The 26023-nt window shown below is 48.9% G+C and overlaps 1 protein-coding gene and 1 pseudogene across 1 annotated transcript; both read left to right on the top strand.

Annotated features, from left to right (window-relative positions):
• LOC135292537 (zinc finger protein 850-like) overlaps nucleotides 1-26023 on the top strand; it is a 337224-nt pseudogene that overhangs the window by 215206 nt on the left and 95995 nt on the right.
• LOC135292489 (hydrocephalus-inducing protein-like) lies at nucleotides 1150-25365 on the top strand. The gene is made up of 9 exons (XM_064406692.1): nucleotides 1150-1406; nucleotides 3335-3402; nucleotides 5529-5761; nucleotides 6560-6660; nucleotides 7908-8043; nucleotides 8490-8654; nucleotides 11585-11811; nucleotides 13679-13790; nucleotides 25360-25365. The coding sequence occupies exons 1-9, from the start codon at nucleotides 1150-1152 to the stop codon at nucleotides 25363-25365; spliced, it is 1305 nt and encodes a 434-aa protein (XP_064262762.1).

The following is a 26023-nucleotide window of genomic DNA, read 5'->3' as shown; positions in this document are numbered from 1 at the left end:
TCAGCTGTGACACTCTGGAGCTTGGGGACATTTTTGTCAACACCCCCCATGTCTGTGAGGTGAGCAGCAGGGCTGGGGATGGATGCTGATGGCTCCTGAGGCAGCAGCAAGCCTGGTGGAGCTGTGGAATTCCTGCCAAGCTGGGCAGTTGTGAGCAGGGAATATTTGATGTGGTGGTCCAGTCTGGGGGGTCAGAAAGGTGTGCCTGTTGTTCATGAAGCCCCAGCCCTGCTTTTGGGCAGCCTTCCTTAGGGATCAGCTGGGAGGCTTCCTGCAAAACAAGCCCTTGGCAGGTGAAACCAGCACTGGGTGCAAAAGCTGCATGTCCAGAGGCTTTTGTGGCAGTGCCAGACACAAGGCACCTTTGGACTGGGCTCTGCAGAAGCAGCTGGAACCAACTGGCTGCCTTTGAGCTTCAGTCCACTGCCAACAGCTTCCAGTCAGGGTCTCCTGCTCATTCCTGGAAGTCCCAGGAAAGCCTTGGGAGTTCTGTCCCTTGCTGACAATCACTCACTTCAGCCTTGGTGCATCTCTGGCTCTGGAAAGAGAAAAGTGTTCCTGGGAATAAAGAAAAGGATTTTTCTTCCTCTTTGCTTTCCCCACAATAATGCTAAGCTTGCAAAAAAAACCACAAGAGAGCAACTGAAAAGAGGTAGAAAATGAGGCACTACATCAGGGCAGACACTTTCAAAAGCTTGGCTGGGGAAGAGAAAGACACCCTGAGTTTTCTCACCAAAAGATGGTGCTGTCTTTACCTTTTGATGCTGATGCCTCATTACCAATGTCTTCTTTCCATGGTGTAGGAAAAGGTGAATGAGTGGATGGTGCTGTTGGAGCTGTGCAGGCTGGGGCAGCAGCAGCTCAGTGCTGATTCACTAGGCAGCTGCAATCACCCCACGTTGCTCTCAGGGCCAGGTCTCCATGAGCAGGGTGATGCTGCCCAGAGGTGCACTGCTCTGTGTCCATGGGATAAGCCCAGGGTGATTGCAGTTCTGTGCAGTTGCCACTGCTTTGCATGAAAACCCAAAGGCAGAACTTGTCCTCTTGTATCTTTTGACTTCTGCCATTCAGCAGCACAAAGCATCTTCTGCCTTTCCTGGCTGTTCATTGCATCCTTAGACAATAGCTCCCAAGAAGGGAAGATTCCACATGGATTTCCACTTTGCTTTCTTGCTGCTGCAGGTGAACCTGATCAACCAAGGAGCTCTTGATGCTCCCTTCAGCTGCATCCCTTCAGCCACAAAGGTGGGCTTGGGCTTCAAGTTGGCACCTCAGGAGGGCATCATTGCAGCAGGTGGGAGCCAGACTCTCCAGATCTCCTTCAGTGCCACCGTGTTGGGGAGGTTTGAGGAAGAATTCCGGTTCAGTGTGGCTGGATCTCCTACGCCTGCCATCCTGACCATCAAGTAAGGACCCTGGGAGCTTGGTGGGCACATCTGGAGCTGTCTCTGGGACATGCCCCAGCTGCCTCCTGTTGGGGTGGAGCAGAGAGAAAAGGTGTTTGCTGAGGTCTTCATCTCTGCTCTGATGCGGGCATTGCTTTAGTGGGAGGATGCCTCCTGCCCTGTGTGGAACCTGGAGCTGGAATGACTCCTCCCTGCAGGGATCTCCCTCTGCCCTGGGCCATGGCAGGCAGTGGGATGGATCAGCTTTGGGCAGCAGCTGCTCTGGGATGTCCCAGCTGAACAAGGTGCAGGGCCCCCAGGGCTTTGTAGATGGGCCAGCCTGGGGCATTCTGCAGCAGCAGCAGTGCTTTTAAAAACTTCTGTCAATAATCCATGCCAGATGGGCAGCAGCAGCCTCACCTCACCTCTCATGGCCGTGCTGTGGGGCACAAGCCGTGCTCCCAGCTGCTGTGCCCAGAGTGCTCTGGTGCCTCCTTTGCACAGCCTGCAAAGGGCTGATGTGGGAGTCAGGGAACTGTGCAGCAGGAACTGTGCCAAGGACTTGGGCATCATCCCCTGGGCTGGTGCCATGGCAAGAGATCATCCTGGCCCAGCACAAGGGACAAGGGGTGATGATAGGGGAGGCAGAGCTCAGTGCTCAGCACCACAGCAGCACGAGGCCTTGTCCCTGCCAGCCTGAGCCTTGTGCTGCTAGGATAATGCAGTGGGAGCAGGAGAGCTGAATGCTGGCTGCTCTGCAGCTTTGGAACTAGGCTGCTGCTCTTGGGAGGCACTGGGGCAAGGCAGTGAAGAAATGAAAGCAATCTGCACTGGATTATAGCAGTAAGATAAGGGAGATGGATGAAAAAGAACAAGGAAGTTATTACTTCGCAAGAACAAAGTGGTGAGTAAGTCTGCCCCCAGTGGAGAAAGAATGATGATGGCTTTGTACTTGGAGGAAAAGTGCTGCTTTTTTAGTTTGGAGATCAAGAGGGAACCTTCCACCATCCAATAATTGATTCTCCTCTGTCCCTCCCCTAAACTGGTGATGGGATGTTTGTGCATCAGCAGCTTTCTCCTTGAGCAAGGGCAGGTGTCTCTTGTTGAGATGTGTGGAGCAGAGCCAGGGGCAGTGCTGTGAATCCAAGAGAAGGCACAGGTCACTGGGCCTGGATTTTTAACCACAAGGCAGAGTGGGCATGGATTGGCATCAGCCATGAAATCAACTGGGGAGTGTTGTGCAGCTTCAAGTGCTGCTTTCAGTGGGTGTTGGTGACTTTTGGAGTGTGTCTGCTGAGTTCAAGGACAGGTGAGGTGCTGTGCTAGATTCAGGACCCCCTTGTTTGGTTGTTGAAGCTGTTGCTCTTGGCTGTGCCAGCTGCTGCACTGCTGACAAGCTGGTCCTTTCCTCTAGGATTCATCTGTGCCCTGTGTAGAAGTGTTGCTGCTCTTTTCAGAGGATGTTTGGGGCTGCCCTGGGTTCATGGCTCAGAACTGTGTCTGTAATGATGGTGTGGGTCAAACTCTGCTGAGAAAGCTCCTCCATGGGAACAGCAGTTCCAGCTAAGAAGTAGCAAAGCAGGAACCTGTGTCTGGCAGGGCTGGTTACAGAAGTTTGTGGGGACACCTTGATGTCCATCCCATTGCAGATGGGGAAAGTGAGGCCCGGAGCCATGTCTGGCTGTGTGTTCAGGGTCCTTCATGGGACCAGCAGCATCCCGGGGGCTTTTCCTGCCTGCCCTGTGCCCAGAGCCCATCAGTGGCTGTTGGCTGCTGGCCACTTGGCTTTAGCTGCCTCCTGTGCCCAGGGGCACTGTGCTGAGCACATGGTGTGTGCTGGTTTGAAAGGCACGGTGCCCTGACACCAGGTTGGTGCCCCTGAGCCACGACAGCCCTAGCTTTGCAATTCCTTGAACCAAGGCATTTCCTGCTCTGTCCTCGCCATGCAGGGGCAGCGTCACTGGACCGAGTTTGCACTTCGACCTCCCTGAGCTCGACTTCGGGGACATCTCCTTTGGTGAGTGCTGCCTGGGCTGGGACACAGCGGGAGGGATCTGTGCCTTCCGAGAGAAAAGCATCCCTCCCTCCTGCTCTGCCCCAGCAGCCTCTTCAGGCTGGGAACTGCAGGCTGCTGGTGCCGCAGGGAGCATTTGGCCATTGTCAGATCAAACAGAAGCAAGGCATAGAAAGTCAGGATTTTCTGGTGTCTCTGTCCTGCTTGAAAAGACAGATGTCTGCCAAGGAATGGAAAGATGAGCCCCTCCCTCCAAATGATGATACTTTGAAATGACAGGGCTCCCGGGCAAAACTGTGGGAAAAGGAATAACAGTTCTTTCCTAGACTATATCAGGAGAGCCCAGAGAACAAGAGCAGACGTTTGCCAGCTGCCAAGTCCCGTTTTTGTCCTTTGGTGCGGTGAGGATCCCAGCAGGAGGAGCTGTGGGCTCTGGCAGGGCAGTGATCCCCTGCCAGCCGGCAGCGGCAGGGAAGGAGGGAAGGAGGGAAATGCTCCTTTTGCAAAGGGACAGAGGGCAGGGGGATGTGGGCAGTGCCTCAGAGCAGCAGGCAGCAGCGGGGAAGGCAGGCAGGGTGGGTGCCAGGCTGAGCTGCAGCCAGGGCAGTGCCGGGGCCAAGCACACAACCTCCCGCAGCAGCACGCGGCCGAGCTCCATCCCCGAGCGGGAGGAAGGGAAGCTCCGCTCCCTGCCCAGCCTCAGCTCCCACTGCACAGCACCCACGGCATCACGCCACAGCTGCCAAAAAACCCCAAGGGAAAAGCCCACCCCCAGGGCCAAAACCCCCAAAACCCCTATCCCCCTTCCCAGACCAAGGGGAGCATTCACTACCAAGCCAAAACCCAGAACAAGGAAGGTCATGGACTTTTTAAGGAAACTACTTGCCTTTCCTGAGCTGCTTCTGTCCCATCCTGCATCACCATGGAGGCACTTGTCAAGTTGCCTTTTTGAAGAAATGAAACAAGAAAGGCAAGAGATGGAACTATGGTTCTGAACCAGGAGATCGATCCTGCTGGATCTGCTTTCATTCCTAAGGTCTCTTCAGCTGAAGGCAGCTGTTGTATCTTTGCTTCTTTGGAACTGTTGACTGTTGTCTGCATGCAGTGAGCTCAGTCTCATTGGAGGTTTTGCCATCTGTGTTTGTCCTTGTTGTGCCTCTCTTGCCTCCCTGCTGGAGTCACTGCTGGAGCTGGCAGTGCTCACTGGGATGGGCACAGAGAAACTCTGGGTTGCAGCTGCAGTTGTTTTTTCTCCCCATCTGTGTTCCAGTGCCTCTTGGTGAGCAGGCCCAGGGAGAAGTCTCCTCCCCAAAGAGCTGGCCAGCCCAGCCAGATGTCCACTGCAGAGCAGCTTGTGGCTGCTCTCCGGGCTCTGCAGGACATCCCCACCATGAGTGGCTACATCTCTGGCTTTCCAGCATGGAAAGCAAATCCCAGAGCTCCAGTGGGGTAAAGCCTTGCAGGCAGCAATCCCAGTGAGCAGCATGGGTGTGATGTCCCCGTTTGTTGGGTGAGGTGGGAGCTGGTTCCTCATTGCCAATCTCCAAGCAAGGCTTGGGTGTGCCCCCAGTTGAGTGGGCTCTGAGCTGTCTTGTGCTCAGTCTGTTTGGCTCAAACCAAGAGACGCCTTTAGGATCCTGCAGAGAGAAGCTGCATTGGGGTGCTTTGCCTCACGTTCTATTCCTGATTCCATCCTCACTTTCTTTTGCTGTAGCTTCTTCTCAATGCTGACTCACTGTTTATCTGTCTTGAAAAGGGTGGGAGTGTTGGCAGGCTGAACAGGGAATTTGACAGCTTGAATTCTCAGAGGAAATGCTCGGTCTGGGTGCACACTCATCACTGGGAGATCACTGGTGCTGGTTTGGGGCAGGTGAGGCAGCTCCTCCCCATCGCCAAGAGAGAAGCTTGCAGTGTTCATCAGGGCTAGGAGTGGGCATTTTCAAGGCTGCAGCCTGCAATCTGTGTCAAAGGGAACTGAGTGACGATTCATTCCTCATGCAGCTTCTGGGTGAGCTGTAGTTCAGATAATCCAGAGCTAAACTCCAGTGCCACTTTCATTGTGCCAGGCCATTCCCAGCAGGAGTCAGGCCACAATGGGAGCCTCAATGGATGTTGGTGTCCTTTCCTAGGCTTTCCCTACACCCAGCGCTGCCGGCTCACTAACAGCTCCCCGGTGCCCGTGACGTTCCAGCTCCGCATGTCGTTCGATGGCACGCAGCCGGCTGTGGACAGCGTGGATCAGATCCGCTGCCACAGTGACCCAGCCTGGAGGAAGGGCGTTCACTTGTATGTGGAGCCCCGGGAGTTTACCATCACTCCCAGCCAAGGGACCATCCTGCCCCAGGGACACCAGGACATCCAGGTACGGGCAGAGTGCAGCCAGAGACGCTTCAGCACCAGGGCTGCAGCTGCACTGCAGTCTGGGAGGGCTTTAGCTCTGCTGCCAGCTTTGAGCATGGTGTGAGTGAGAGATCTGCACTGCTCTGAGGCCTCTGCTAGCTGCCTTACTCGGGATGTTCCTCAAGGAGCACTGTTTTCTTTCCAAAATCATATGCTGAGGTCACATAACATATGGTCAAGGCCAGAAGTCACTCTTGGGTTCTTGAGAGCCATTTATTTGATTGCAAGTGGGCAGAGCAAGGATGAGGGCAGAAGGTGGCTGTTAGAGAGATGTCATTGTAGAAAGCAGTTAGCTTTTCTTCTTGGTCTGATTTCCCCTCTCCCGGGGAGCAGAAGGATTTGTGTTCACTGCAGGAATCTCCAGTGGGGACAAAAAACTCTGCAGCCATGAACTGCCCAGCACCTGCTGGGCCACACTTTGCCCTCAGCTTCCTGCTGTAAAGCTGAACTCGTTGTGTTCAAGTCAGATTTCTTCTGCATATATGTCATTGTAGTCAGATGAGAAATTGGCCCCTTAATTTGAATACAGTGGTTCATAGAGCTTTAGTCTAATGTTTTAATGTAGCTGAGCTATGCCCTGATAGCGAGGTGTGTTTAACACATCTGCTATTGCCAGAAGGCTTTTGTTGCTTTGAGACTGTGCTCTACACATGGAGCAGCAGCAGAATTAAGACAAAATCTTCCCTCAAGGGCTGGAGGATATCACACGTGGATAATGAGCTTTTGTAAGGAAGAATTTCCTGTTCTTCTCTTCCACCAGGTGACCCTGTGTTCCAACTCGGTGATGGAGTTCTACAGGAAAATGCTGGTGGATCTGGAGGGTTTTGGCAAGGGAGTGGCATCATTGGTCATCACAGCCAGGTACCAGCCCTTCCCTGGCCTCCCCCAGCCCCTGCCTTGCCCAGGCTTTGCTGGCTGCAGCTGCCAAGGAGAAGTGCTGGTTCATGAGCTCATGTTGTGCCAGCTGGGCATGAGAAGAGCAGAGCTTGGACAGCAGCCTGTGGTGAAAAGCAGCCCTGCTCCCAGCCCAGCAGGGTCCTGGGCCCTTTTCTGAAGGCACCAGGAATGAGATCATTTCTTGGCCTGGCTTTTGGTGCTTGAGGTGAAACAAATTTCCCCAGGGCCTCCTCTCCTTCTTGCTGCAAGAGGTGGAGTTGTGCTGGGTGCGAGCACCGTGCATTGGTTTGGGACACAGCAAGCAGCCTGCTGAGAGCCAGGCTCTGGTTCTGTTCATGAGGGCACGTGGCAGGGGGGAAGTGGCTGCCAGCAAGAGTGCTGAGGGCAAGGTCTCAGGAGGGGAAAGCAGCCCTTGGTGTGGCAGCTCAGCTCTAGATTTTCTCCTTCCCTCTGCTTCCCACTCTGAGCTTGAATGTTCTCAGGGTTGAGAGCAAAAGTGGTTGTTGCTGCAGCAGAATTCCATCCTGCTGTGCTGCTGTGGGTGTCAGTGGAATGCCAGGAGGGATGCAGTTCCCTGGGGCTGTTCCTTCTCCCAGGCAGAGCCATCCAGGCAGTGCCTGGGCTGGCATTTTGTCAAGCAGGTGGGGCTGGGGACAGTCAGTGCCTGGAGCTGTGGAGGGAAGGAGCCAGGGAGCTGTAGGGCCTGGGAGGGGCTGATCAGCCACTCTGGAGGGCAGCTGGTGTCTCGTGCCCTCCAAGGCTGGGGCAAGCAGCTGAGTTCCCAGGGAGGGCAACAGCACCATGGCAGAGAAGGGAGTCATTTTTCCTGGGACACTGGAGTTGTGTGTTCCTTGAGCATTAGTGAGCTCTGATCCTTGTTGGGAAGGCTCCCCCAGAGCTCATGGGTAACTGGGAGTGTTACAGGAGTCCTTGCAAGCCTTCCTGGGGAAAGGAGGGGCTGAGGCAGCTGTGGGACAAAGTGCTCTGCCTGGGGCACTTGGCAGCCTCTGGGTGCTGCCTCTCAGGGTTTGCCCCTCCTTGACAAGACCTGTTGGAGTGGGAAGACGTAGAAGGCAATTTATCACTGCAGGGCTGTTCAATGCCCATTTGACAGTGACCAATGTGTTATGCTCTGTTTTACAATCTTTGGGGGTAAATGTTCTCCATTCTCTCAGTATCTCTGATTCCCCTGGGCTCATCTCTTTGTCCAGATGTCTTGTTCCTAAGCTGCAAGTGTCCCCCCACGTGCTGCAGTATGATGAGTGCCTCCTGAAGGTGCCCTACGAGAAGAAGTTCCTGATTAGGAATCCCAGCCACCTGCCTGGCTGCTACGGGCTCATTGAACAGGTTTGGCATCCCATCCACCTCCCCGTCTCAAATATTATTGAGGAGCTTATTCGGGGGAAAAAGGGTTTGGACGTGACCTTGCTGGTTTCTATTCAGTCTTAAAGATCTGCTGAGAACAGGATCCTACCCGAATGTAAACTTGAGGATGCAGTTTAACCTGCTGAGGGAACAGTTGATGTTCTAGTCTTCAGGGTGTTTTCTTGTGGCAGATCTTAGAGGGCTGTGAAAGCTGCTGCATCCACAGACAGCAGTGCCTGTGCTGGCAGTCTCCTGGCAGGATCCCCTGGGAATGCTAAGCCTACAATTCTTGCATCTTGTTTGTGCCTTTTACCTTTGTCCTGGGCATTTTTAAACACGTGTGTCAGTTGCTGTTGCGGTGGATGTTAGGGAGTGTAAAGTTTCTTCAGAGGTGCCTCTGAAGCTGCATTTCATTGTGTCTCTTGCAGAAACGCAAGGAGGACTCTGCTGTGCTCTACTCCAGCCCCAAGCCCTGTGGGATTGTCCAGCCTCACAGCACTGCAGAGATCCCAGTGCTGGTGGAAGTGCAGGCGCTGGGCACGCATCGCACCAATGTTCTCATCGGCGTGTTCGGGGATGAGAGAAACCCACTGGTGAGTGCAAGGGAGATGTGTGCCTCTGTGCAGCTGCTCCTGGCAGGCTGCAAAGGGCACAGGGATTCTGCCGGGGAAAACAGGCACAGGCTGCTGTGGAGAAGGCCAGGAGGGATGGGTGGCACAAACAGCTCGTGCCTCACGGGTGGTAATCTCAGTGTCTGGCACAGAACGTCGTTGGTCTGAGCTGGAATCCAGGGTCACTTTAGTGCATTACTCTTGAAAATGCTGTTAACTTTGGAAACATCTGTTTGAAAATGGCATCTCTCTGAGCACAAAAGAGGATGTCAGAAGACTTCTGGGAACCTTGAGCTTTCTGTAAAAAAAAGGAAGGCTGGCATTTCAAGAGTGGTTGCAAGGATTGAAACTTAGATTAAAACATAAGGAAATGACAATGCCAAATTCCCTGAATGGCACCAAACATCTGAACCTGGGCCATTGTGGCACTGCATGTAAATCAGTGAACAGGAAGGACAGGCAATGCAGGCTGTGCCAGGGAGCCTGAAGTTTGACAGAACAGTTTCTTTCAACTCTGAGGCTGCTTACCTTAAAGAGGAGGGTTTCTCCCCACCAGAGGAACCAGTTGTTTAACTGTCAGCCTGGCCATAACTAGAGATTTCTTGCAAAGCTTTTACCTTTGGGCCAATCCTTTGTAGTTTGAAAGGTTCTCTTACCTTGATCCTTTTAAATTTGGAGGTGAACATGTAATTATCTTTTTCTTTTTTCCCAAAAGCCCAGCATTTCAGCTGGAGAGTGGTAGCTGTCCCTAAAGAAATACCTTGAGCAGGGATGAGCTGTTTAAGGTTTTTTAGTTTTCCCTGTTGTGGTTTGTTTGAGTTTTTTTTAAAAATCTTTCTTGCCTGCTTCCTGGGACAGAGAAAAAAGTTATGGAGCTCTGGACGGCTGGCAGAAACCTCCCCAAGCCCAAGGCTGATGGAGTCTGGCAGGATCCCAGCACTACAGCCGATGTATGTATGTCTGTATGCATGGGGAATGCCACCTGAGTCCCCTGGGAGTGTTGGAAAATGTCAGCCAAGCCCCCAGCAGTGTCAGGGAAACATTCCTGATAAATACCTGCTGGAGCTGCAGAGTTTCTGGCGTTGGGCCCTGGGGGGGCTGTGCTGGCTGTGCTGGCTGTGTCTGCCCCTGGATGTCTCAAATCTGCCCTTTTGGCTTGCCTTCTCTGTCTTTTCCTCTCCCCCTGTGCTTTTTGCATGCCCACAAGGTGTTCATCCCTGTCCTCTGCAGTTCCTCAGTGCAAGCAGTTGCAGCTGCTGCAGCAGCTCAGGGTCATTCCTGGGCTGCCTTTAGAGCAGACCTGCTCCAGCCTGGATTGGGAAGGGCTGGATCAAAGCATTTCTCAGTTCAAGGTGCCAGCAGCCAGCCAGGGGCTGCATCCTGACCAGGAGCTGCTGGTGCAGGTGTCCCTCCCTCCCACTGCAGGTCTCTGTTCACAGTTATCTTCTTTTCCAGAGATGAGCTTCACCCACCTAAATTCAATCCCCAGCCACCAAAGGAGATGAGAACATGTTTGGATTGCCCAGCGTCTCGATGGAGGCACTTCAAGGCTGGAAAGCAGGAGGCAGCCACAGCCCTGACTGAAGAGCAGGATTTGACCCAGTCTTCAGGAGCAGAGGTAGATTTTCTTGTACACCTACTGCTTGTGCTGCCTCCCCAGCCTGCCACCAGCAAGTCATGCTCCTGCTGAGCTCCCTTTTTGCTGCCCTGCTGTCCTGTGCCCTGACAGTGGCTGGGCAGCAGGGCCAGTGGCTGGACATGGGGGGAGTGGGAGGGAGAAATAGGAGAGTTTTCCTTGGAGAAGCTCACTCAGATCCTACAGGCCTGTGCTGAGTGTGGCATTTTTTGCCTTGTTGCCTTCCCAATGCAAGATGAGGCTTTTATCTGCATCATGATGGGAAGAGCTGCAGCTTCCTTGCCACAGCAAGCTGGGATGAGTCCTGATCTCCATGTGCCCTCTTCCCAGCCCAGCCAGACTCCCTGTTTGCAGGTCTCTGCTGTCACCCGAGAGCTGCTCTTGCACTGCTGGCCCTGAAGCTGTCTTACAAACTGAGACTTGGCAAAGTGGCTGTCTCTTCCTGCAGGCGTAGGGAATGGCTTGTTTTTCAGGTGCCACCACAAGCTCCTGCAAACCCTCACCTCCCAGCAGGCCTGGAGGGATTCAGGTGCTCCGTGGGCGCACCGCACGCTGCCCTGGAAGCGGAGAAGGGAAGAGGGAATCTGTCTCCCTTGCACACTGTCAGTGTGGCAAGCAGGGCTGGAGCTGCCAGTGCCACTGGTGGCCCTGAGCATTGGCCACAGAGGGGCCTCCCATCCCTGCAGGCCCAGCACAAAGTGCTGCTGGAGCAGCTGGGTGTTGGAGAGGCCGTGCAGGACACGTTGTGGGGCTGCCCAAGGACGCTGTGCAGCACCTATGGAGGGCACTGCTCCCCCTGCAACTCCTCAGGTGGTTCAGAGGAAGGTTTTGCAGGAGCTTTTGCTGTAGCACCTTGAGGAAGCAGCATTTAAATCAGAGAGAGAGGGGAAGAGCCTCAGGAGTTAGATGAGCTGGGCTGGGAGTCCTTTGCTCAGCTCCAAGAGCTCTCACTCTGAGTCTCCTCCTTTTCTAAAAGCAGTAAGTTTTGAAACTTTTTCAAGGCAAGTTGTGCATCAGAGAGAATTTCTAGTGCCAGGAGACATCCCAGTTCACTTTCATGTAATGTACTCATGAATGCATTGACCCGTGAGGATGGGAGAAGATTTTCCCCATGGTCCCTGCACTGGTCAGTGGCATGGATGCAGGATGAGATCAGGGTAATTCTTGCAGTGTTTGGGGAATAGGCCCCTCTGGCTGCAGCTGCACTTTGCTCCAAGATGCTCTTCTGCATCCATTTTCATGCTCAACAGCTCCATCTCTCCTGTCTTCCATGCAGGCTTCCAGTATCCTGCCAGTGTCAGGTGTGCTGCAGCCAGGAGAGAGCCAGCAGGTCTCCTTGCCCTTCTCTGGCCACCTCAACAGCATCTCCAGTGCCACGGCGCTGTGCCACGTGGAGGGAGGCCCCAGCTCCGAGGTGCTGGTGCCCGGGGAGGCCTCACGTGTCAGCTGCTCCCCGAGCCCCCAGGAGATCAACTGTGGCTCTGGGGCACCTCTCAGGGAGAGGTGAGTAAGCCTTCCATGGGTTCCTGCTCTCCATGGGTTACTGTCCCTGCAGGGCTTCCCTGCTCCAAGGACTCTGAGCTCAGAGGTGCTGCATAGCAAAGGCCAGAAGCAGCACAGGGATGGCCACTCTTAGCTCCCTGGCTCCCAAGAGAGGAAGCACCTTCTTCTGTTGGGACAGAGCATCTTCTTCTCTAGTTTAGTGGTGAGCCCTCCTGGCTCAGATGCTGCCTGCAGGGAGCTGGGCTCTGGCCCTGCCTTGGCACTGCCTCTAGAGGTGTCTTTAGCTCCATGGTGTTGAGTCACATCTTCTTCATCATCTCCCTTCTTCACCAAAACAGTGGGATTGCGGTGTGGGCAGGCGTGGGGCACAGACCTTGGTTTGGGTGCTGGTGCTGCCACAGATGAAGTCCTTGCAGTGCTGATCTGCCAGGGTTCTCCTGATGGTGGGACAGCAGCCATAAAAGCTCCTGTCCTTGAGGCTCCCCTTCAGCTGCAGCAGTGGGCAAGCACAGGAGAAGCTCTGCTCCAGCAAGGCAGCCCAGCTCAGGACACACAGGCAAAGTGTGCAGCTGGGAGTGGGGGCTGCTTAAAGCAAGCCTGTGCATCAGGACTTCCTTCAGGCCAGGCTGAAGTTGGTTTCATGGGGAGGAGAGGGACGAGGCTGCTTCAGATGGTTTCCATGGCAGACAGCACCAGCTGGCTTGGTCACAGCTGGCTTCCAGCAGGAAATCTGGCTGACAAGAGCCTGTCTTGCAGGAGAGCAGTTCCTCCAGCCTTTGCTTTCTGACTGATAGGACTATTCTCATTTAGGATCAGGCTATGAGTCATTAATACCGAGGCTCACGGACAGAGACTCTCTAACTCGTTAAAGTTAGAAAGTGGTATGTTTATTAACCCCAGTGGGTGGCACCAGAGTCGTCCCTACAAGGCGTGACCGTGCTGTACAAGGTTCTTTGCCCTCTCTTTATTTCCCAGGATCTTACATACAATACATGTGCACAACCCCAGCACTTCCCCTCCCCGCTCTGTATTAAAATGAGGTCATTAGTCCTTCACACCTGCACAATTCTTCTCTGGAATTGGGTTGGTGGTCTCCAATTGGGTCAGTGGTCTTAAGGGATGAAGTCAGGAATGTCTTCATCAGGTCTCTGTGACCCTCTGGCACCATCCAAGGTCCCCTGCTTAGTGACTGATTGACATAAAGCCCAGGTGCTAACCATTGTTCTACGGGTTTCAGTATGTTCTTCTAACAGTTCACTTACTCCACTTCCTTCTATCAAGAAGCTCATCATGGTAAACAATATAACAATCAGCTCTGGCTTAAGCATCTAATCATCATTAACCTATGGTCTACCTGTCTAACTGACATCCTGATCAATGTGAATTGCTTCTAAGCCTCAGCTGAAATCTGAACTCTTTAAATTCTTGCTTCAGCTGTGCCCAGGGAGAAGGGAGCTGAATGAGCTGAGTAAGAATTGCAGGAGAGATCAGCAGACGTTGGCACTCTGTGCTCTGCTTGAAACTGGGAAGTCAAGAGACAAAGGGCGTTTTCAGGCACAGCGCAGAGAGCTGGTGGATCAGCCTTTGGCAGTGGGCTGGAGGTGTCTGGCTATGCCTGGAGAGGGAGCTTGCACAGTCAAGCCCTTCTGATGGCAAGGCTCAGGTTTGGCTGGTCCTGGAGGTGCCCTTCCACCACTGCCCTCTCTTGGGATGTTCCCAACCTCTGTGGGTTGAGGAGAATTCACGGAAATGGTCTGGCGCTGCTGCCTGGCCTCAGGGTCAAGGAATGAAGTGCAGGGCCAGCCAGGACGAGTGAGCCCAAGGTTCTGGTGGTGACTCTCAGCCATGTTTTCTGTTTTGTCTGCAGAAGGGAGCTGAAGCGGCTGTCTCCAAAGCTTGAGGAGGAGGCAAAAGCCTTGGAGGAGGAAGAGAGGCAGAAGGAGAAAGAGAAGCAGAAGAAAGAAAAGAAGGGTGTCTCTGTGGGGAAGGAACCTCCAAAAGCAGAGAAGGGGAAAACCAAACCCCCAGAGAAGAAGGAAAGCAAGGCCCCAGAGAACAAGGACACCAAAATCCCACCAAGGAAGGAAATCAAAGAACCAGAGAAGATGGAAAACAAACTTCCAGAAAAGAAAAACAAACATCCAGAAAAGAAAGAAACCAAAATCTCAGAGAGGAAGGAAAGCAAAGCCCCAGAGAAGAAGGAAAGCAAGGCCCCAGAGAAAAAGAACACAAAAGCATTAGAGAGGAAGGAAACTAAATTCCCTGAGAAGAAGGAAACCAAAGCCCCAGAGAGGACGGAAAGCAAACTCCCAGAAAAGAAATACAAACCTCCAGAAAAGAAGGAAACCAAATTCCCAGAGAGGAAGGAAAGCAAGGCCCCAGTGAAGAAGGACACCAAAGCATTAGAGAGGAAGGAAACCAAATTCCCAGAGAAGAAGGAAAACAAAGCCCCAGAGAAGATGGAAAACAAACTCCCAGAAAAGAAATACAAACTTCCAGAAAAGAGGGAAACCAAATTCCCAGAGAGGAAGGAAACCAAAGTCCCGGAGACGAAGGAAATCAAAAGCCCAAAGAAGGAAAGCAAAGCCACAGAGAAGAAGGAAATGAAAAGCCCAGAGAAGAAGGAAAGCAAAGCCCTAGTAAAGAGGGAAATCAGAATTCTAAAGAAGGAAACCAAATCTCCAGAGAAGAGAAGCAAACCTCCAGAAAAGAAGGAAACCAAATTCCCAGAGAGGAAGGAAATCAAAATCCCAGAGAAGGAAATCAAAGCACCAAAAAAGAAGGAACCCAAAGCCCCAAAGAAGGGGGAAGCCAAAGCCTGAAAGAAGGGAGGAACCAAAATCCCAGAGAACCCAGCTGAGCTGGAGAAGAACTCTTTATTTTATTCACACACCTTATTTTATACAGTTTGACAAACCTAATGTGCAACTTTAGGTAGTTAATCGATTTCTTATTACTAGTTATGCCAGTTATTCTGTTGGATAATAAAATATATTTTACTTGTGCATCAAATCTCTCTGTTGTATTCTTTGTATTGTTACCTATTCTCTTCACTGATTCTCATGGGACAAATCCCTTGTTCTTGCAGGTGCATTTGTTTTTCACCCTCAGATCAGATTGTTCACCAAGTCTCATTCTCAAAATAACTTCACATGGGAACTTGTGACTGCTTAGCTGCACTTAGAAGAGATGACAGGCCAGTTGTTAATATAGCAGAACAAGGCCTGGTTTCATAAGGCCTTTCTTTTATCATTATTCTACCTGTCTCTGACATCTCCCCCTTTTTGTTCATTTAAAAAAGGCTCCTATGTTCTGATGTTGAAACAGCTCACTCTTGGGAGGGTGTGATCTCATGAAGGTTATCACTGGTTATCTGTTAGATGTGGGATAAGATACATAAAAGACCAGTTCCAATCAACAAAACTTACCCAATTCTGTCAAGTCATTGATACAGGGTTTTGCAGCATGAGCAAACAAAAGAATAATGTCCAATGTCTCTTAGGGAAATGGAAAGAAATGACCATTGTTTCCAATTAGCTGAGAAGTAGGAGAAGGTCCATTAGCTGGAAATGTTGATCTTGGACATCACTGAATGTCCTCCTGGCAGCTGGAACAGGGAAGAAATGAAGAAGGTTGGGAGGAGCACTGTCCCATGATGATGCCATGAGGCTTTTGTTGGCTAATTGCCTCTGTCAGTTTCCAGGCACAGCTGTGTCTTGGCAGTCCTACTCCTGTTCCTGTTCTGGCCACAAAGGCTGCAAGGGGATGAGGTTATTTCTCTTTCCACTGGGCCTCATTTCTTCAGAGCTGATCAGTATCTGATGGAATGAACAGGTGACTGCTTTGAGCTGTTGGTGATAAAACACAGGCATCTCTTCTCCTGAAGTTAATGAATCAATTAGGCTTCCCTGTGGGACACTCCACTGGGATTTAGATGGGATGACCTTTTTTCCAAGTTTCTAATGTAAATATTGCATGATTCAAAATGATTAGTCGTCCAAATTTCTCATGTACATATTGCATTATTTGAATGTTCTTAAGGCATTCATTCCTCTTTTTTTTTTTTTTTTTTTAATAAGAATGAGATGCATGTCTTTTGTTATGAGTATGAAGAAACATTGTAGCGAAATAATACATGTAGTGGACAAGAAACTTAGAGCAATTAGGAATAATTTAGATACAACGATCGGGAATATTTCAAATAGCGGACAAAACTAACAACATAGGTGGAATGAAATAAATAGAAATCTCTGAAATAATGTACCATCATTCCAGAGTCTGCAAACAGCTGACAAACCTCGATTCAGTGGGGACTTGGATAATTATTTCCAGATCATAATTCCCAAGCTCCCTTTAAAAATAGTTCAACTGTCATGTACAGACGGTGAAATTGCAAAGTCAAAGCAACTCCAATCTAGTTTTGATGCAGAAAACATCTGGGTCTGTTGGCAAATTCCTGTCCAGGTAGAGCTAAGGCCTGGCCACCACCCAAGCTCTAAGTGGGAGAGAATTCCCCAAATGTAATTTTAAACAAGGCTCCTAAGAATAGCACTTAGGAGTAAAGGTCTAGGGGTGAAAGACTGATGAACCATCCAATAGCTGTCTCCTCCAAAATTTCCTCAGCATGGAGATGCTTTAAACACAGCAAACTGTTGGACTGGTTCTGTAATAACAATTGGGACTGCATCTGATTGCTTAGAGTAGATGTCACAATACCATCAGTTTAGAGAAGACTTCTGACAAAGCTGAGATATCATTTCCTGGAACTCTGAAAAATACTTGAAAATCATGAGGCAGCACTAGGTCAAACCATGGAGCCCCAGTGCAGAGCCCAGCTAGAGGGGTAGTCTGGTCTAAGAGATACATGAGCAGCTAGAGAACAAAAGAAGGATCCTGAAATGACACGTGTCTTGTAGATAATTACACCAAAAGATGGTAAAACATATGAAAAGCTGGCTATAAAAACAGGAATACAAACATGAATGTATTTATGACAGAAAAAATGCAACAAAGGAAACACTGAACAGCTCACTCATAAAATTTATGATATCTCAGATTAAATAACACTCAAACCTGATATAAATTCCTTTCGACATCAATAGAGCTTAACAAGATGAACTCAATAAAACCCAGTCCTAAAAGGATTTCAAATTAATAAACATAATTTCATTATCACCTTAGTAGAACAAAAAGCACACAAGAGAACTCAATGTTAATTACTATTAATACTGAACATAACTGGATCCATAAAAAGCTGGAATAGATCATTGCTGAAATGACGTAAAACTGAATCTTAACATTTATAAAATCTACCAAAATTTACTTAATAAAACTTAGCCTTATTCAAGAAGGTAACTGAGCGTTACAATATTTGGCCTTAATTTAACAGAATTCAAACGAACATTCTTAAAAGTTATAGATATGACATGATGTAACTCAGTCTAAGGTTATTAACACAAAAAGACAACTTAAAGGTGAACAAGCTGTAAGTGAAATAACAGCATGATGGTCTGCTGGAGGGATTAAAGTTGTAACAAGCATATTAGAATTAGAAGTAAATCAGTTATGAGTAAAACCCATGGTAACTGCAAATTCCATGGAAACAGAAATTCAGTAAGACTTTTCAAAGTGCAGGGTTACTGGGAAATAAATATAATAATGTGCAATTTAGCATATTGCTGAACAACCCAACAGCTTTTAGTGACAGTATCTGGCATCATTTTATATGGCAAATGTGTTAGCATTCTTGTTAAAGAGATCAGACCATGTTAAAATTTGATAGGTAATAAGGCGCTGCATTTACCGCTTTTCAATCTCTCCAGTAACTGTAAAACTACATAAAACAATCAGAATTTAGTCAGAAACTAAAATAAACTTTTAAAAACCCTAGAGCACCACGTTTTCAAGGCACACAAACACAGCTCTGGGCCGGAGCGGGGCCTATGCCGCCCACAGGGGAGAGGGAAGGCGCTGCCCAGAGGGAAACTATGGGGAGAACAGAGGCCATCTAAACTGCAATGACATAACTGTACACCAATAAAGCTTCTCTCAATATTCACACAGTATTCATCCCTTAATTGCCAGAGCAAATCATCTCATTTTCCATCTCCCAGCAGGGCCCTGCGGCCGTGAATCCAGCCCGCCGGGGCTGGCCCGGCTCGGCTGCCACAGCCCTCCCGGGGCTGCTGCACCTCTGCTCCCCAAACACTGCGGGGAAAAGAGCAGGGGAAAAGCAGCAACACACAACAAACTCTACAACCCGCACACAAAAGATAAACACAGAAGAGGCACAAGCTGCATTTTATTGCACATTCTGACAACAGTCACTGACTGAGAGTTGCATTTCCAAGGTCAAGATCTGTCTTTTGAGAAACTTCAAACTCAGAAATACCGTTTTTACTAGATGTGTACGAGGCCAGGCCTCATTGGAGGCACAGCTTTTCTCGCAACTCTGCATGATCTTGAACTGAAAAAGAATTAAGCAGTGTGCTCATGAGTCTGGCATCTCAGCCAGAAAGGCCAGGCATTAGAGGGAAGAAGTCAGCCTACAAAATCTGATTATTTTTTCTCTTCCATTGTCCTGTCAATAATGATAATCAGAATATATTTCCACATGTTAACATGAAGGTGTTTGTATTTACAGAAGCAGGAACATATCTATGAAGGCTTTTGAATTCTCTTCAAGGACAAGGACATTTGAACCACTAACCCTTTCTTAATAGAGAGGCCCAGTTTAACTTTTCACTGAAGATGTTAAACCCAAGGGCAGTTCATGCAATGCTGTCTTTACATGTCGCTGTAGAGACAGGCAAGACACCTATTTCTTCATGCACAACAGCCCATCTTTATTCTTCACAGCTCATATTTCTATGGTTTTCTGAAGGCATTGTGTTTCATTTTAATTGCTTAGTAACTTAGTGCAACTCAGTTCATTGGTTAGTAGTTGCTCATGTAGGTGTCAGTCAAAACCTTTCCTCTCTCTAACGCGGTTTCCATTCTTGTCTCCTGCATAGAAGATGTGGGTAGAAGTCTTTCCTCTCACAGGTGCAAATTCCTTTCTCACAGGAACTTGTCAGGCTAGCTGTTAGCTGTACTTAGCCCAAGCAGCAGGCCTGAGCCATCATTTTACAAGGGTAACAAGGCTCTTCTTTTATAGGGTTTACCTATATGCAACATTGACATACGATTCTTTCAATCTTAAAGAATCATCTTTAATTTCTTTCACGTGAATTTTGACCTTTGTAATATTTGTATATGGTAGATTTGGAGTTCAAATCTGTTTTGAATCATGCCTTCATAGAATCCCAGACTCATGGAATCATTCAGGCTGGGAAAGCTGTGTGAGACCATGGAGTCCCAGCTGTGCCCGATGCCCACCTTGTCCCTGAGGCGACTCCGGCATTTCGGGGTCTCCCCGGCCCCGGCTGCTGTGGGAGCCCAAGACAGAGAAGTCCAATTCAGCACGACCTGTCCGGGCCCCTCAGGCAGGCCCCAGAGCTGCAGGCAGTCTTAGCAAGCTCAGCTCTTCAGTGATTCTCAGCTCATTTGTGATTTCAGCTCTTGGCTTGCTGAGTGCCTTTGGCAGATGCTGGCAGAGAGAGGAGAAGGCTGTGTGAGGTTCCACAGAGATGTCTTTATTGATGTCTTCTGAGAAGGTCTCAGGGACAGCTCTTCTGCAGAACAGGGCAGAAGTAGGGCTTTATATAGGGTACAGGAGTTTTAGAAACAATCCAATAGTGAGGGTCGAGGCGAAAGTGAGCTGTGGGCTTAGAGAGATAAGCAAGGGTCCGAGGGTGGAAGAGGGGCTTCTTAGGTCCAGTCATCATGACCAGGCATTTCCTGTCTTAGGCTGCTGAATGCCATGGAGGCATTGCAGGCCCTGGGCCTGCTACAACTCCACTTTCTGTATTTAGAAAAAAGGCGTTCCCTATAGTTCTTTTAAACCAATGGAAAAGGCATGAGAACATAGCTAATACAATGACAATTACAAGGAAAATCCACAACATTCCCTTAACCAAAGATGCAACCCATCCTGTATATCCCCACTGACTGAAAAGGTCATTGACCCAGTCTGGGCTGTTTTCTACTTTTCAGTCCTTCACCAGTTCCTTCAGTGTCTGGATGTTTGCGTGGATGGATTCCCAGCGTGAAGAGAGATTGAAGCAGCACATCCCTTCCAAGTCTTGACAGCCGTGTCCGTGGGCAAGCAGCAGGAAGTCAATTGCTGCTCGATTTTGGAGTGGTGCATGTCTTGTGGTTTCTTCTTCCTTTCAAAGATCGCCCAGGGCAGCCGATGTAGCGCTGGCTTGCTTACTGAGCCAGCACCCAGGGTGATTCATTTCACCAAGGGCTTTAGCTGCAGTTACCCATGGTAGGAATAGGGAGACAGCAATCCTTTTTGGTTTGTTCCAATCGTATAATTTGGGATTGCAATTTTCATCAAATTCTGTGTAGGATCTTTTGTGCCATTTTCATTCACTTTCTTTTTTTCAGTTATGTAACAAGGTTATATTTGATGTGAGGGTAGAAAGTTTTCCAAGGGTACAGGGACCTCCCTGTAGCCATGAGGGGATCCCAGCCCATACTCGGTCACCACAGATGAGAAACGTTCCCTTGGATAGTACTTTGGGGTGAAGAGAGGCTACAGAGATCACACGAGCAGTGTAATTACACCAATCAGGAGGGTTATAGGCTTTGTTAATTGGTGGTGTGTCTTTTCGGTATCTGGTTTTGGTCTGGTCAATTTCTGGCCAATTATTTTTTGGATGTCTAAAGTAAATTTGACACAGTATGTTGCCTTGGAGGATCCCAACAGGTCCAATTCTTGGGGTTCCTCGAGAGCATTGGGCAGCATTTTTGTCCACTGGTCCCAGGTACCCACCAGGTTGGGTCTCTTACCTGTGGTGAGGAGGAGCTCTGAGTTATAGATGGGCCAGGCATCGGCTGCGAAGGGAATTCCTACCAGACATGTGGAAAGTGGGTTATCCATGCTTCCCATGGATAAGCACATGTTATCCTGTTTTAACGTCCTTGCTGAGGTTACCCAGACATTGTGGCCAGGCTGTGGGCTGATCCAACTGATGGCACATGGTACAGTGAAGAAATCCAAGCAGCAGTGAGGACAGCACCAACGGAGACATTTTTCATCTCTGGACAGGAATGGGGCTTCTGATAGGGAATATAAGCAAAATTTGTTATCTTGATGGTGGGAGGGGAGGGTTAGGGTTTTCTCCTTTGTTCCTTTCCTCTGTTCCTTCCCCTCCCCCCTTTTTTTATTCTTTCTTTTCTTTTTTTTTTTTTCTTTCTTTTCTTTTTTTTTTTTTTTCTTTTTCCTTAAACTAAGGATGGGGGAGTGGGTATAAGGTTAGGGGTTTTTGGTAAGAGTTGAGAAAGGGGAATAATAGGGCTTTTTAGGACCTAAAGGGATAATAACATATAATTCTGAGAACAATTTTTTGTTCAGGCTGTGTCTGGCTTATGGCTTGATGCAGCAGAATGTTGTTCAGCTTTCTGTTTTGTCTGCTGTCCTGTGATGGGATGGGCTTTTCTTCTGTATGTGGACATTTGGCAACATCTTCGTCTCCAGGAAGAACTGGTCTGGTTTTGAGGAGGTCTTGTGTTTGACTCAGGGGAATTCTTGTCAGTGTTTGTGGGAGTGGCTTTTGCAGTGCCTAGGTATGGTTTTATGTTTTTTCCTGGGTACCATCCAGGAGCAGATGGGAGTAGAACACAGGCATCCCCTCTTCCCCAGGTAATCAATTGGAATGGCCCAGAAATTTGATGTGTTTTTGGGTCCTTCCCCAGTACAGGTGGTTTCTCAGTGAGCTTTGCTTGGGTGGTATTTGCAAAGTGGTGAAGTACTGGGGGGTCAGGCTCTGATGTTGTAGAGTTCAGGAAGTTGATGACATAGAGAGCCTTGCAAAGTCTTTCCACTGGAGATTTCATTTTTGTTTCTCTTTGCTGCTGACTGAGGACTCTTTTGAGGGTTTGATGTGTCCTTTTTACGATGGATTGTCCTGTGGGATTTGCAGGTATGCCTTTCTTGTGTTCTATTCCCCACTCACTGAAGAACTCTTTTAACTGACAAGAGGTATAGGCAGGTCCATTGCAGAGAGTATTAGTACAGAAAGTATTTCTACTGCCTGGCTAGTAAAGAGAGGGCACGGACTTTTACAAGGAGTGCATAACCCAGGCCTGAAGCCAACAGACAGTCCTAGAAATGTCCTTGGACCAGAGATGAGAGGAAGTTGGACAGTTACACAATGGCTGCAGACTAGGCTAGCTAGACACCAGGAGATACCAGCAAAACCGCAAGGCAGCAATTACACAAGATAGCAGCAGACCGCAGGACAGAAAGAGTGTAGAACCAAGAAAAGCATGAGCAGCTGGTTTACACCAATCACAGCATGAGTCAGGGCTCCTGGACAGTCCCTTGTAACCAATAATATGTACGCTTGAGCCGCATGGACAGATAACAATGCTATATAAGAGCCTATCAATTTCCAATAAATCGAACAAGATGCATACCTCGTGTCGAGTCGTGTCTTGATTCCAGACCCCTTATCTCTTCATATCATTACAGTGGGGCATGCTGTGCTGAGACAGATACAACCTTGTCCTATATATACACGCAACATTGTCTGATTGCCTGAATGCGTTTCAAAGTGGCAAATGCTTTGGTCTGTGTCCAAACGTGTGTCTTGATCACTTTCTAATGTCCCCTCACATATGTACCCCAGTTGGTTCCTCATAGAACAGGGCTCTAGGTTGATGGTCTGCCACTCTCCTCTAATTTCTCGTGCCCATGTTCTATGTTCAGAAGGATACAACACAGTCCCTTCATGGTTTAGTCCCAGGGGAACTATTGGGTGACTTAAGCTCACTGATGCATTACGTATTGTTAAAACAAAGGCTGTTACTTTACTAGTCACAGGGTTATAAGTGAAGTTGGCCAAAGTCCACCAAGATCCCTTTCCATATCGGAAGCACTATCCCAAACAATTTTGCGGAGTTCAGCAGAGAATATTCCCCTCTGCCCTCCCTGATGATGCAGCAGCCACTGACTGCATCCACAGTTGTGCTTGAGTACACCCAAGAGCTAGTGAGACGTTTTCACTGGCTCTGCCTAATGCATTAATTATTACCTCATCGTCCTGTTCTTCAGTGTTCTTCCTTTCTGGCAATACTTTGGAGAACTTCCAGTGGTTGTCACCTAGTGCTAGCAGGGAGGATTGTAAAGGTTGCTGTAATTTAACTAAGTCACTCCCCACTGTGGTTAATGTATTCATCAACACTTCTGAATCTATGGTGTTTAGCACTCCCAGTCCAGTCCCTAGCAGCCAAGTGAGATCTCTTTTACTCCTAAAGTTAGGGGGCATTCATTCTTGAAGCCAAGTGGTCCAGTCCATGAAAGGATTTCTGAGAAATGGGGCACACTCTAGTTGAATGTCCAAAGCATTTACCTGTATTCCCATTTCTACTCGCTTCAGAGACCATTCTGGATTAACCAGCAGTCTCTGAGTTCTTGTTTTCTTCATAGCATACGGCCCAATTCTAGTAATCACAGGAACTATAGGCTGCACTTCTGCTTCTGGAATAATTGGCCTTTGGGTAGGAACAGCTTTCTTTTGTGTTAGTGGGGTAGTTCTGATCTTGTTCTTCTGATATTCAGTGCACACTTGAGTGATGCTAAAGTCAAGATCATACTCTCTTATTGCACACCCTTCTATTTTTAGGGCACTTACTCAAACATTTGTCACAGCATTCAGAGCTAATCTGAATGAGTTTCATGGGTGGATGGTAAGCCTCATGCAACCCACCTTGCACAAATGCATAGCTACATCCCCAAACATTTCTCCCTTCCCACAAACGTGCATTTGTGACCTTCAGGATCTCATTTAGGGCCCTACGAGAGTGGGGATCACAGGCCCTCCCTTGGCACCGGTACATCCCAGTTACGTTGTACCTGCGCGGTATGGCACTGGCTCCTGTTACAACCATGGCAATGGCTATAATAGTTACCACCTTCTCCATCATGTCCATGATTTCTCTAAGTCCATATATTCACGGTTCCAGGTGAGCTTCAGCTTCAGTTCTTTGTCACCTGGCATCAGTTTCCAGACTTCCTCAGGGGCTTTCTTCACTCGGGAGTGATGGATCCAGGCCTGCTGTTCTTTGATCTTGATTGCAGTAAAGGTAGTGAGGAGCACCTGGAATGGTCCTTCCCACTGCAGTTCCAGGGTCTTTTCTGCCAAAGACTTAACATACCCATAATCCCCAGGTTGTACATCATGTACTGGTCCATCCAAATCTCTGTTTTGAGCTCCAGCCACATATTTTGCAGTTCCTCTCAGTTGTTTATTCAGGGCTATCATATACTTGGGTAGGGTTTCCTCCCCTATTTGTGTAGGTGTGGCTCCTTCTTGAACTGCATATGGTCTCCCATATAATATTTCAAAGAGGCTCAATTTTTCCCTTGTCCTTGGTTTTGTCCAAATTGGCAATAATGCTAATGGAAGAGCCTGGGGCCAAGGTAGGTTTGCCTCTTCTCCCAATCTCACAATTTGTTGCTTAATCAAATGATTCATCTTTTCCACTTGCCCACTCGATTGAGGATGATATGGGGTATGCAGCTCACAGTCTATCCCCAGGTGGTGGCTAATTTCTTGCACAATTTTGGAAACAAAATGCGGCTCTCTGTCTGAGGATATGGTGGCTGGAACCCCAAACCTCGGGATTATTTCTTGCAACAGTGCTTTGCTTACCTCTCGTGCTTCAGCTGTCCTAGTAGGGAAAGCTTCTGGCCAACCTGAAAAGGTATCAGGCAATACCAAGAGGTAATGATATCCCCCCTTCCTGGGTAATTCTGTGAAATCGATTTGCCACTGTTGCCCAGGTCCGCAGCCTTTCCCAATTTGTCCAACTTTAGGCTTTGGGATGTTTTTAGGATTAGTTCAGAGGCAAAGACTACACTGACGAGTTACCTGTATTACTGTGCCCTGGAGTTTCCTGGCCATAATTTTTCTTTTCAAATGGTTGTACAGGGCATCTACTCCCCAGAGTGTTTTTTTCATGTTCTTTTTGCACTGATGACCACAGCAAATAGGAAGGCGCTACAAGTTTCCCTTCCTCTGTTACAGCCTGTCCTTCTTGATTATAATTTGCTTTTTTGGCCTTAAAAAGTTTCTTATCCTTTTTATTGTACACTGGCTTACCATCAATAGAAATTTTTCCATCTGGGATCAATGTTGCCTCCACTGTCTCCTCAAATACCTCACCTCTGGCTGCGTCTTTTGCCTCTCTGTCCACCAGCATGTTCCCTTCTTCCAATTCAGAGCTCACTTTTTGCTGTGCCTTAATGTGCATGATGGCTGCCTTCTCAGGAAGTTGTACTGCACCTAGTAGTCTCAGTATCTCTTGTGCATGTTTAATATTCTTCCCTTGTGAATTCAACAGTCCTCTCTCTCTCCAAATGGCTCCACGTGCATGAATCACCCCAAACGTGTACCTTGAGTCCGTGTAGATGTTAACCTCTTTTCCTTTTGCCAGCTCTAAGGCTCGAGTTAAGGTGATTATTTCAGCCTTCTGTGCAGAGGTGTTTGCTGGTGAAGGTTCAGACTCTATTACCTCTCTGCTTGTGGTAACCGCATATCCAGGGTGCCTTTTTCCACTGATGACATAGCTGCTTCCATCAGTGAACCAGGTCTCAGCATCTTCAAGTGGGGTGTCCTTCAGATCCGGGCAGCTGGAGAAAGTGGCTCCAGTGGTCTCCAGACAGTCATGGATCACTGCTTCTCCCATACTCCCACTGAGGAAGGAAGCTGAATTTACAGTGTGCGTTACCACAATTTCAACACCATCTTGTTCTACTAGTATAGCTTGGTACTTCAGAAACCTCTGTGGGGAGAGCCAATGTCCCCATTTTGCCTCAAGGACTGCAGACACCGTGTGGGATACCAGCACAGTCATTTTCTGGCCCAGATTTGGGGAGTTTTGGATTTTGGGGGATTCTATTGGGGTTGGGGGGATTGATTTTTGAGGGGCTTCAGTGAAATTTTGGGGGGTTTTTTTGAGTTTTGGTGGGTTTGACTGGGATTTTGTGGGATTCTCTGGGGTTTTGGAGGATCTTATTGTAATTTCTTGAGGAATTTGGGATTTTTAGTGGAGTTTGGGGGTCTGGACCTTTTAGTGGACCTTTGGGGTTGTCCCAGGG

The sequence above is a fragment of the Passer domesticus genome, unplaced genomic scaffold (assembly GCF_036417665.1).
Source record: "Passer domesticus isolate bPasDom1 unplaced genomic scaffold, bPasDom1.hap1 HAP1_SCAFFOLD_37, whole genome shotgun sequence".
Classification (NCBI taxonomy): Eukaryota; Metazoa; Chordata; class Aves; order Passeriformes; family Passeridae; genus Passer; species Passer domesticus.
The sequence above is the reverse complement of the archived record's forward strand: the minus strand, read 5'-3'. Positions and strand labels throughout refer to the sequence as shown.

Bases quoted from the DNA above. Each gene is read 5' to 3' on its own strand.
- LOC135292489 (XM_064406692.1), top strand. From the start codon at position 1,150: ATGGATTTCCACTTTGCTTTCTTGCTGCTGCAGGTGAACCTGATCAAC. The intron at 6,661-7,907 runs GTACCAGCCCTT...CTCTTTGTCCAG, and splicing joins TCATTGGTCATCACAGCCAG to ATGTCTTGTTCCTAAGCTGC. The intron at 8,655-11,584 runs GTGAGTGCAAGG...TCTTCCATGCAG, and splicing joins GGGATGAGAGAAACCCACTG to GCTTCCAGTATCCTGCCAGT.